The 12,596-nt window shown below is 40.8% G+C and overlaps 1 protein-coding gene and 1 pseudogene across 2 annotated transcripts in view; both read right to left on the reverse strand.

Moving 5' to 3' along the window:
* Me1 (malic enzyme 1) overlaps nt 1-203 on the reverse strand; it is a 114,515-nt gene extending 114,312 nt beyond the window's left edge. The window contains exon 1 of one of the 2 annotated variants that reach the window (XM_040739629.1): nt 65-203. In XM_040739629.1, the coding sequence (XP_040595563.1) occupies nt 65-142 (78 nt within the window). In that variant the 5' untranslated portion in view covers nt 143-203. The remainder of the gene's footprint in view (nt 1-64) is intronic. The other variant, XM_040739630.1, reaches the window with a different exon arrangement.
* Nucleotides 204-3,087: 2,884 nt separating this feature from the next.
* LOC121137709 lies at nt 3,088-3,242 on the reverse strand (annotated as a pseudogene).
* Between the last annotated feature and the right edge of the window lie 9,354 nt (nt 3,243-12,596).

A 12,596-nucleotide genomic window follows, 5' to 3' on the forward strand; every position in this document is an offset into this window, starting at 1 on the left:
CAGGGGCGGGCGGCGGGGTCCGGGGCGGCTCTGGGGACGCGGGGCTGCGGGGTCGCGGGCTCACCTTGTTGAGATGCGGGTCCCGCGTCAGCAGGTAGCCGCGCTGGTGGGTGTGGCGGCGGCGGGGGGCTCGGGGCTCCATGGCCGGCACGGTGGCGGGGCGGGCGCGGAGTGCGGCGGGCGGCGGCCGCGCGAAGGAAGGCCCCGCGGCCGGGGGCGGGCGTGGGTGGCGAGAGGGGGTGGCGAGGCGGGAGGAGCCCGCGCCTAGCCGCCGCCGCGGCCGGCCGGCCCGCGAGAAGCGCTGAGTCACGGCGGCATCGGCTGAGCCGCCGTGCGAGCAGGCGGGGGGGCGGGGCGAGCCGGCCATCTGGGCCCCGACGGGTGAGGGGCGGTCAGCCTCGCTTCCTCCGCGTTCACCGCTGTCGTCCCCTTACCCCTCCGATCTGGGTGCCAGCCATGTCCTGGGGCCTGATGCAGGAGGGGATGGACTTTGACTCAGAAAGCCCAGGCCTCGATGGCACTGGGAGAGAGAGGGATTCCTCGTCTGTCTCTGAGTAGTATCTAATGGGAATTTTACCAGAATGTGATTAAGAGGAAAGGTGTTAAAAGTGCAAAGGTCCGGTGAACAGTCCCAATGAGCTAAAGGACAATTTTCCTTAGTGTTTCTGGAAACCAAGATGTTAATTTTGCAAGACTATGGTTCCTTCTTTGATGAAAGAGGGTCAGAAAGAAAGGTCTGCCAGTATTGAAATCCTGTGGTTTTATTATTGATGTTTATACTTGAAGATTCAAGGACTGGAGAAGTAGTCCGATCCCACTCTCACCAAGAGGACTATCTGATTTAAAAAAAAAAAAAAAAAAAAAAGGCAGCCTTCAGACACCAAAGCCTTCTGTGCCCTCTTTCTTTTCAGTTAAGTAGCATGGCCAGATTTTATGGTCTTCACTGAGACACTGAAGGACAGTGTGTGGGGTTACATATTGTCTTTATACCAATAATGTGGATTTTTTTCTTCATTTCTAATTCCTTTACTTGACTTGCCAATACGGCGATAGCTTTTGGGCTCTGCTTGAATACAGAAGTTTCTTTGGACTAGTTTTTTAAATTGAATACAATCAACTATTTTATAGACTACATTATACTAGCATCGCAGAGTTCTTCAAAAGCGTTTCTTGCATTTAAGTACACCTTTCATTGTGAATTTTATGACCCATAAATAATTAGCCCCATCACATCTGAGAAGAAGGTGTACTTTACAAAACTCACCTAGATTGGAGGAGGCACTTTACAATTAGAGCGCTTTGCGTGAGCCAAAACCAGATGCTTAAGGATCAACAAAGTAAAACAGTCAGTATAATGAAGCTGTCATGATGTACATTTAGAGCTATTGCTTGTCCATTCCTGTTTCTGGGACTTAAGGTCTGTAGCCAGGAACAATGACATAGACTGACCCACAAAGAGCATAGGGCCTCTTACTCCAAGACAACATTACAAAAGGAAACAAACAAACAAACAAACCCTCCAGGATAGGTAAACTGCATATTTTTGACTTGTATGCTTGCTTTTCCCATGACGTTCCAGCCATCTGGAATGGTTAGCAGCCCGTGAAGCTATTTTGTACGTCACACGCACTTCCAAAACAGACTCAAAAGAATCTATTTCCCACATATTGACAAGAACACCCCACTTTCCACTCTTTAATCATTTGTAAAATTAGAATTTATTGCCAAAAATGTAGAAAAACAAGTACATAGATTTAAAACAACAACAACAAAAAAACTCCTTTGGTTTGCAATGTCACTCTGTGCATAATTGATAATGTTAAAAATGGGCGCTGAAATTGGACCAAACCAAGCCCTCTGAGTGTGGGTACCAGCTAGGATGCCAGGGCAGTCTATGGAACCTGTAACAGTGGAGGCAGGGTTTATTCCTAGGTCACAAATGGACTTTGGGAGCCCATTCCCTATGGAGGGATACTATTGTAGTCCGGATATGGGAAGGAGGGTCTAGGCCCTCCCACAAATGATGTGATGGACTTTGATGATCCCCCGTGGAGGGTCTCACTATCCCTGGGGAGTGGGTGGTGGGTGGATTGGGGGATGAGGGGGAAGCATGGGAGGGCGAGGGAATGGGGGATGGATATGTAAATAAGTGTTTCTAAAAAAATTTTTAAAAGGCGCTGAAGAGATAGCTCAGCAGTTAAAAGCATTTGATGCTCTTACAGAGGATCCAAGTTCAGTTACCAAAGCCCAAGTGGTGTGGCTCACAACTATCTGTAACTCTAGCTCCTCAGATATTGCATGCATGCAGTACATGTATACAGACATGTGGGTAAACACTCATATGCATAAAAAGGATCGTAAAAGAACCAAAAAGAATATTAAAAATAGAGAGGCTGGAGATAGGCTTCTCTGTGAAACATGATTGAGATTCTTAGTCTGACCTCCAGTGCATTCATTTATGCCTTAATGTATTCGAAATACATTCAGAATGTTTGCTGAACATTTACCATGTACTAAACTTCAGGCAGGGTTACCAGTACACAGACATACACTGGACGGGGTAGTCAATATACAAGAAAAGATATAGAAAATGCCAACATCTGAACTATGAAAAAATAGTGTATTCCAACAATTAGCAACATGAAGTCTCATTTTAAAATATGCTTTTAATTATTTTTTCAACACGAGATGTTTTCTATTTAAGTACTTGAAAATGTCTCTGAATGGTGGAAGCATTTTCTCAGGGGTAACTACAAGAGAACACCCATAGTGCCTCACTTTACATGTATTTAGCAAGCATGTCCCCCACTGAGGTAATCCTAGAAATATTCCATCAACGTGGAATGGGAAACTACTCATTTAAACATGTAATGGCTGACATGCTTGTCCAAAATGCATTTAAACAGCTAAACAGAATCTGGACCCTTCATCAGATTTCCTGTCCTGTTCTAATTTATTTGTCCCAAACTCGTGTGCCCTTGACAACTTAGTAACCTGCCTGTCTCCTTCAGATCATTTCTCTTCTTCAATAACAAGAACTATGGATTTGTCAACTGAAAAGAAATCAGACAGATTTTTCTAGTTGTGAGTGGGAAAACAGTTCCCCCATTGCCACAGATATGCAGTTGAGTTTCCCACATTTGGGAATCCTCCGTGGTTAGCAGAACTGGAGTGGAATGATAAGCCTCATCCTAGGAAAACTGCTTACATGATCATGGTATTTTCCCCTGCCAATTAAGCCTGTAACTTACCTTTTAAAATGAAAACATTATCAATTAATGTGAATGTTATGTAAGTTTGTTGTTGTTGTTGTTTTGAGACAGTCTCCCTAAATAGCCAAGTTGTCCTGGAATTTGTGATTCTTCTGTCGCAGCCTCCCAAGTATTGGGATTACAGATATAGACCACCATTACTGGCTTCTAAACGTGTTTTAGGAATATAAATTTTGCTTACATTGTTAGGAGTTAGAGGCCTTCATGTGATAAACAGGATTAACTGACTTTATAAGCTTAAGTATTAACCTTGTGTGATTCATATTATTGTACTCAATTCTTCTGTGTGTATTAAATTCTCTTTTATAATAAACTAAGTGGTTTTTGAAATTGTTTTTGTTTGCATCCTACCTTTTTTTAATTGGGAGAAAAGGTATTTGAAAACAGAACCATGGAAGATTTTTGTTTCAGTTTGGTTTGGTTTGGATTTTTTTTTAAACCAGATATCACATAGCTTCCCCAATATGTAATTTATCTATCTGTGCCTAAGGTCAGCTATGAAGTGTATGCTAACGTTTGCCTTTCTCGAGGCTGAAGAGTAGGAGAGCTGCTCAGTCTACAGGAGTGAGAAAGCTTGTTCCTCTCCAATGTGGAGAAGTGGAAAAGCACATAGAATACCCCAGTCCTGTACAGGACATATTCATTGCTCTGTAACATGCTGCCTCAAGAGATTAACAACAAAGATCACTGTGTGCTCTCCTGTGGTTACTGTGCATGTCTAATTGGAGAATGGCCTGGTTGCTTAGGTCTGGCCCGCAGTTTCTCACATGGCCACACTGACAGTAGCTGACAGGCCTGTACAGTCCCAGCTACTCAGAAGACAGTATTACTTGAAGCAGAAAGTCATCAAGCCAGCCTAGGGAACATAGTGAGTGAGAGCTTATCTCAAGAAAGAGGAAAAAAGAGAGAAGAGAAGGAGAGAGGAAGTAGGCTTAGAATAAAGTGTATCTGCCTGGCAGTTGGGGCCTGTCCGGTTACACACACATAAACCCTGTTGAACTCTGTATCTGTCTTCAGTCTCTTCATACATGGCTCCTCACTACGGGCTGATTGGAGGTCCTTGAGCACTAACAAACACGTGGCATGGAACCTGGTCTATATGTGTGCAGAGCAAGTATCCCAGAGTACAGGCTAGATCATCGTGCTTTTCCTCCGGACGACCTAGCCTCAGAAGTCACATACTGCCAGTTCTCTCTTACCCCAAACTGTCACATAAAGCTGCCTGGAGGGGAGGAATGTCAGAGTCACATCGTAAGAATGGCTTGCTTTCTGCGCAAGCTGCTAAAGCAGCTGTGAGAACACTACCTTCCACTCTGATCTATGAAGGAACTGTTCCCATCACCAGCTCGACTAGTATACATAGTAGGTGATAGGCTTGACCTAGATTACAGACAAGTATATAAAATGAGGATGAGTAACAAGTTGAGAAGAACTTAGTTCAGTAATTTAAAGAGTGTATATATCAGGCTGGTAAAGTGCCTGAGCTCATGAGGACCGGAGTCAATCCCTAAAAGTCAGGTTTAGAGCATGCATTTGTAATCCCAGTAATGAGTGGGCCCCCTGAGCTCCCTGGGCAGCTAATTTAGCCTAATCAAGTTCCAAGTCATTGAGAGGTCTTCACAAGATGGATAGAACAACACGCAAGGTGACCTCTGGCCTCTACACATGTGCACATGTATACACATGAGCATACACACAAAGTGTATCAAAATTCAGTTCAGGTTCAGACTTAAACCCTTATGGTTAGCTTCGGTATGTCTGTTGCCATAGTTACTGCTGATAACTCTGTCTAGGAAGAGGTTTCAAAATGCCTTCCAAACTGCTTTCACTGTGGATAAGTGAGATGTATTTTCTTTAAATTTTTGAAAAATACAAATCCATTAAAAATATGCTAAGACTCAGACAGAGTGTTAAATTACCCACAATACACCACTCTGCAATGTACCTTAAGTATCATATTAGATTACTAAATTACATTAGTTCCCTCAAAAATTAACAGGGAGCCATGAAAGAATTACATATTTGAAACAGGCCATCCTGTTCTGCAGAGAGAGTTCAAGGACAGCCAAAGCTACAGAGAAACCCTGTCTCTACAAACCAAACAAACAAAAAAAAAAAAGATTAGATATTTGAAACATATGTGGCCTGTTGGAACCATGCATTACTTAGCTGTAATAATAGTACAATAATTAATAATATTAAAAATAATGCCAGAAACTAAATAATAATGGTAGAAAACTTTAATTTAGAAAAATACATTCCAAGACTGTTAACTGTATATTTCATTTTATAATTCAAGCATATTTGAGGTTTACATAAGGGGCATATGTTATTTTATATGCAGGAAAAGTATTTTAAAATGTTTGTAGCAAACTTGGAGGTGGGAGTATGATCCACCTTACGGTTTGGGGGATCCCAGTATCTTCTCCTTCGTTCCTGAGACGGTTGAGGTTATGGATCAGTGGTATATTTCATTGGCATCACGGGAATAGTGAAAACACCTGACAGCTTGCCATCAGGCTCTAAACCCAGCCACAAAATGCCAGTCTACGATGGGCCAGATACATTTCATAATACCTTACCATGCCAAACACCTGCGCAGATCCACCCAGACCGGCTTACTCTGAAGTAACTAGATTAAAAACAAACACAAGCTATCTAAAGATAAAAAGCCGAACTTAAAGAACTTTGGGAAATGTCAAACTTTTGAAAATAGACAATATAGATCAAATTTACCATTTAACCAATTCATCTAAGTAACAGATTATCATATGGTTTAATTAATTAATATACAACTGATTTTCAAATATGACATGATATTAATCTCTAATCACTTTATGTAGATTTTTACTTCTTGGTATCTATATATTTTGAACATCTTAATGCTAGAGAAAGCCCACATATGATTTATTTTCAAATCGAGGTTTGATTTGAAAAATGTGTTAAAGTTTTTAAATGTCTTCTTGGAATGACAGGCAAATTATTGGTTTTAAACTGGCATTTTCTTTGAATGCCATATTGAACTATTTGCCTTCTTATTTCAATAATTTTTTTCAAATAACCCCCCAAAAAAGTCCTCAAGGACAGAAGACCCTTATTAAGTTACTTTATTTAGTTTAACTAATCTTAATAGACATACTATTCTTTCTTTTGGAAGCCAACTCACAATATACAAACTTTGTTAACTCAGAGCCCAGGAGCTATATCTAGAAGTTAGCATCCAGAGGCCCACCAGAAACACAAGCAAGCCAGTTTCAAGTACCAGCTTTCCCTCTGTAATGCCACCCAAAACTTGGCTTTCAGATGGAGTCCTAGGCAGACACTGCTGATGGAACAGTAGCGCTCCAGACTTTCTGGGAGAGGCAGCCTGTTGAGGAAGGCTGTGTTGGGAGAGTTATACAAGAGGTTCATTCATGGTGGACGAAGAAACCTGTGGAAAATCACGTAGGCCAAAGGAGAAATGGGGAATTTTGCCATCATGAAAACAGCAGGATCAAGTTATGCTTCTGAAGACACACTTGGATTTCTGAAGGGGGCTTAGAAATCTTTGGACAGAGACAAAAATAAAATAAAATCAATTCTGATTTATAACAAAATTATTAAGTTTTTGTGGGTGTGTGTGTGGTGGGGGGGGGAGGTTGAAATAACCAGGCTTGGGTCCTTGTTTTACCTAAGAATTTACTTATTCTTTGAAGATTTCCCAGTAAGCCGGGAATTTATACAGAGGAATCTTTATGTGTAATTGTTTACAGTCAGCCTGTTTATACTGAGATTTGAAGATGTGTTTTCTTTGCTAATGCCCAGTGCCAGAAAAACTGAGGTCAGTAATCACCTGCCCTGAGCTCCCCAGCTCCCTCACCCACCCCACCCACCAGGCTGTTTACCTTCTGAGGCTACTGGAAAGGGAAAGTTCCCAGTGTGCTTCCCTCTCCTTTGTGGAAGTTGCTCTATCATGTGGATAATGAGGCTGATAGAACCAAAACCAGAACATCACCATCATGGCCTTACAGTGACAGGAACTGAGTTTTATCACATGCTCTAGTCTCTACAGACATTGAAGAATCTCACCCCCACCTCACCCCCAACACACACCACACACACACACACACAGTGTTCTTACATATCTTTCTGCGTGGAAACAGAAAGACTATGCTGAGCCAAAAAGAGGAGAAGCTTCTGGAACACAGGCAAAGCTGGGGCCCAAAATATAAAAATATTGTGTCAAAAGTCCTCAAGTTCTTAAAAATCATCACTGTACTGTCTGTAAGTTTGCCAGAGAAAACTTAATGATTTTACAGGTCAGGGGTGGGCGTGGTGGTACATGCCTTTGATCCCAACATTCAGGAGGCAGAAGCCCCATGGATCTCTACGAATTCTAGGCTAAGCTGGTCTACATATGAGTTCTAGGCTAACCAAGGTTACGAAGTGAGCCCCTGTCTCACAAATTAATTAATTAATTAAAAATAAAGGTTTTACAGGTCAAGTCCTATAGACTTTAATTCATACTTTGATTTATCCACTCTGCCTGTCTACAGGAAACTGACAGGTAATGATTTTAAAGTAAATGTGACTAAATACCAGTAACAGTATTGGACATTGTTTGCTATACACAGCTTTCATGGTAATCTTCCTGTTGAAGAGATACTATGCCTAATTCATGAAGCAAAACTAGATGTATACCTTTTTGTACAAGTAGAGCCTGCACAGACATAAAAGAAAAAGGAAATAAATAATAAAGGCCCATGGCTTTCCTAGCAGTTTCTGGGCAACTGAAGAACAGTAGAAAAGAACCGCCCAGGACTTTATGGTCTTGTCTCCCACGTCCCTCCCCTTTCTGACTATAATACATATTGACTTTCCCAGAAATTGATGCTTCTAAACCTCAAACACACTGTCAAGTTGTTCCTTCCCTCAGTCATACCGTTTACTTGAACTTAAATCCCTTCTGTTTGGTTGTCCTGCTAAGACTTTAGTGCCTGTACTGTCTGACAGAAGGAAGAGCACTCAGGAAGCTCCACTACAAACTGAAATCTCCCCAGAGAGTCTGTTTAGAGATAAACAAATCCTCTAGCCTTCTCCAGTTATTTCATAGCCGTTAACAATTACAGCGGCTATAAATGGAGATTTGTTTATATTATTGTAATTATAAGATATTTCTTGTCAGACATTGTCTCCTTGTCCCACCCTAGTCATTTAATACCACCATCAAGATGTATTAATAAGACATTACTAGTGTTTCTCTCTCTCTTGAATTGACTAAAATGAGACAATAGGATTCCAAAAAGAATGGTTTAGGGAGGAAAGAGGTTGTTAGAGGGGCTGGAGAGGTGGCTTGGTAGGCAAAATGGGTCACTGCTCTTGTAGAGGACACTAATTCTATTCCCAGTACCCAGGTCAGGTGACTCAGCCAGTTATAGCCTCTGCTCCAGGGAATCCAATGCCTCCGGACTTGGCAGTCACCAGCACACATATGCACAGACCCACATACATATGCATAATGAAGAAGAAGAGGAAGAGGAAAGGAGGAAGAGGAGGAGGAGGAGGAGGAAGAAGAAGAAGAAGAAGAAGAAGAAGAAGAAGAAGAAGAAGAAGAAGAAGAAGAAGAAATTCTCTTAAAAGTTCAAAGACAATTTTTTAAAATGATTGTTTAAAATGATTTGACATTTTTTTTGGCTTTTTGAGACAAGGTTTCTCCATATTGCTTTAGAGGTTGTCCTAGAACCCACTCTGTAGATCAGGCTGGACTCGAACTCACAGAGATCCTCCTGCCTCTGCCTCCCGAGTGATGGAATTAAAGGCATAAGCCACCAACACTTAGCAAAATTAGACTTTTTAAAATATTTCTTTTTAATTACATGTGCCATGCAAGCATGAGGACTAGAACTGGGATCCCCAGAAACACACATAAATGCCAGCTGAGTAAGGTAGCCCTCATGTAATTCCATCCGGAGAAGATGGAAACAAGAGCTCCAGAGCAAGCTGGCTAGCAAAACTAGCCGTATCAATGAGCTCTAGGCTTGATTAAAAGACCCTGCCTGAATGCATAAGGAGGATAATTCCCAAAAGCAACCTCAGAGAATACAGAATACAACATCTTTAATATATATTATATTATACAATAGCTATCCTCATGCAAATAAGTTATAAGTAGGAGCTCTTACATTATTTTCTAAAAATATGAAAACACATATTCTTTCCAAAATTTCTCCCTCCTAGCCTAGGTCAGGTGTATGTGGTCGATATCAACACTTGATGTATGTGGACATTTTTCTATATAGAAAGTTAAGAGTTATCATGAGAGTCTCAAAACAAGCAAGAACCCTTGCCCTAGACAATAAGAATGTGGGCACTGAATTGTCAGGACTTCGAGAACTATCTTTAGAGAGCCAAAATACTGAACGGTAAAGCAAAATTTACTGAATTTACCTTCAAATCATCCATTTCATTCTGCAACTAGCAGAGGACTCTCATTCAGTAAGCAAATGTTTACTGAGTTTTTACTAGATGCTACTCACCATCCTAGGTGATGGGAATATATGTCCCATCCTCAAAAAACTACCATTCCTGGGAGGAGGAGAACAAAATGAAAGGAATATTGTGTACAGAATGAAGTATAAGTTGTGCAGAAAATAAATATAGTCATGTACTTTACATGTTTAGAGTTGTAATTGAAATATACAGTTCACCTTAAATTACCCTTTCTGATCTTGCACAAAACCTTTTAACATGAGCAAAGTACACTTTGTTCAGTCCAGTAAATATTTGTTAAGCACCTAATATGGGCTTGTCACGGTGCTCAATGCTGGGGAGAGGCACAGATAAGCATGATGCTGTTTTTATTGGCAGGGTTTAGCAGCTATCATTTTCTGCAGAAATCCCTCAGGACTAGGTTGGGTGTTTTCCCATCTCTGGTCACTCTAACATAGGATTGTCTTTTTTTATGCATATGGGTGATGTGCCTATATGTATGCCTGCATATCATGTGGATGCCTAGTATCCACATATGTCAAAAATGGCATTGGATCTCCTATCCCCTGGAATTGGAGTTATAGGCAGTTGTTAGTCACCGTGTAGATGTGGGATTTGAACCAGGGTCCTCTTCAAAAACAACAAATACTCTTAACTGCTAGGATGGTTCTCCAACCCCAAGATGGACATGTTTCTATTGGATGCATCTCTTTATTAATGAACTCTCCTAAAGAAAAATCTGAATTTCTGGTGCTCGTGAAAGTTCAGTGATTGTTGACCCTGTTTGTGTAGGTAGGCTCAACGAAGAGACCATGCATGCCCCAAGGTGTTCTTAAACTTCAAGACTAAATAGCAAGAAACAAACTGACTAGAATCTTCCTCTCTTTAGGTCTAGTGTTAGCTACTTTACCCATTGCTTTGACAAAAAAGAAGCAATTTATGTAAGTGGGGGTATTTTGGCTCACAGTTTGAGGTGGAGTAGTCCATCATGACGGAGAAAGTCTAGAGATAGGAGCACGAGGCAGCTGGTCACATTGAATCTGTAGTCAGGGGGCAGAAAGCAATAAGTGCAAAGAAGGCAGGTGTTCAGCTGGCTTTCTCATTTTAGTCCACCTCAACCAATGCAGACTAGAAACACTCTCACAAATGTCCCCAGAAGTTTGTCTCCTTGGTGACTGTATATGTGGAGTTTTCCTTAGTCATTCACATACATTCTGACAAGCTGAAAATATTTAACTATAAAAGTCTCCAATGGAACCAATAAATGTTGATATGAGATCTGATATGATGTAAGGCCATCAAAACCATGTCCATTCCTTGGAAGGAAAACTACTCGGTGTTTTATCAGTGAAGAACTGTTCTTCTCTGAGTTCTCCCTCTTTTCTGACCTGAGTGTTTACCAGCCCCCCAACTCATGCTCTAGTTTGCCCCCCCCCATCTACTAGTTCTGCTCTTGTGCGATCACCCACGGAGAGCTGGGAAATGGAGAGAAAGGAGCTCATTAATATCTTGACCCTTGCTCTTTGCCTGCTTTGCTGGCAAATTTTAGGGGGAAAAAGACATAAATTATGTTTGAAACTAAATCTCAGTCTCTCGCTCACTCATTCTCCAAGGAAATGGGACTGATAAAAATTAAAATTGAAGCAAATGTCCCAAGGTCAATGTGTTCTATGGTTTTATTTTATCCAAATAATTATACCATGTAACATTTCCCCTCTGAACAAAGACTAATCCTCTGTCCACACACACTGAAATTTGTCTGTGTTGGAGTAGGGGAGATGTTCTCAATTTCTCTCAAAGGCACATGCTTTCTCACACTTAGAAATGCATCCATGGTCCTCCGAGTGTTTGTTTTATGCCAGCAGTCAAAGTTTTCACTCTAAACACTTTTGATTAGATCCTAAAACACACCATCTAACAGAAAAGAATATCGTATTTGTATGCTTGGCTGACTCAAATAATCATCATTTCTATGAGTTCCTGAGAATTTTATCTTTAAACTAAGAAGTTGAAGGAGAAGTTCAGTCTCAGGCTTTTTGAGAATACAATGAGTACAAGGTTATATATCAAACATTTCCATCTTTCTAAATAAGTACGAGGCTAACATAATATATTAATATCACTGTCATCAACATGTTACTACTGGCCAAATAGAAGTGGATTTAAATTAACAGTCCCAATAGGAAATTAACAGACCTGATCAGTCCATAATAAAGTTGCTAAGATAATGATTTTACTGTCTTTAATCTTTTGCCTTGATAGAGATAATTTGAAAAGCACAGGGAGTGTGGGATTCATCTATAACAGTGTAGCTTTTCATGAGAAAATTGTGTGTGGGGGGGTTATATGTATCTTTGTGTATGCATGGTGGGATTCTTCTTCAGGAGTGAGAAGCAAACCTGGGGCCTCCTTCATTCTAGGTAAGTGCTTTACTAAAAAAACTCTATTGTTAGCCATATTTGATGAGTAGCTCCCAAGGCTTTGGAAGATCTTTGTATTGTTTTGGATTGCCCATTTCACAGTCATATAAAATAGTAACCGAATTTATGAATGAACTGAGACAGATCAAATAGCTAGTACAATGGAGGAAGGCATTAAACTCAAAACTTCCCACGGACTTATTGATACTAGTGTGATAAATTGAAACAGAAGTAGAGAGAAAGCTGTGACTTGGAAACAGATGTGTGCATAGACTAGTTCATGTGGAAAACACTGGGTCCTTTTAGTTGATGTCAACTGAGCTTATGCCCCATTCGTTAAGAATGAAATCCATTCTTAAGGGATTTCAGATTAAGGGATAGGTGCTGTCACTCTATTATATGTTTAAAGATAGTATTGATAAATGGGAGTCTTCAT

The sequence above is a fragment of the Mesocricetus auratus genome, unplaced genomic scaffold (genome assembly GCF_017639785.1).
Source record: "Mesocricetus auratus isolate SY011 unplaced genomic scaffold, BCM_Maur_2.0 Super-Scaffold_100691, whole genome shotgun sequence".
NCBI classification, from domain to species: domain Eukaryota; kingdom Metazoa; phylum Chordata; class Mammalia; order Rodentia; family Cricetidae; genus Mesocricetus; species Mesocricetus auratus.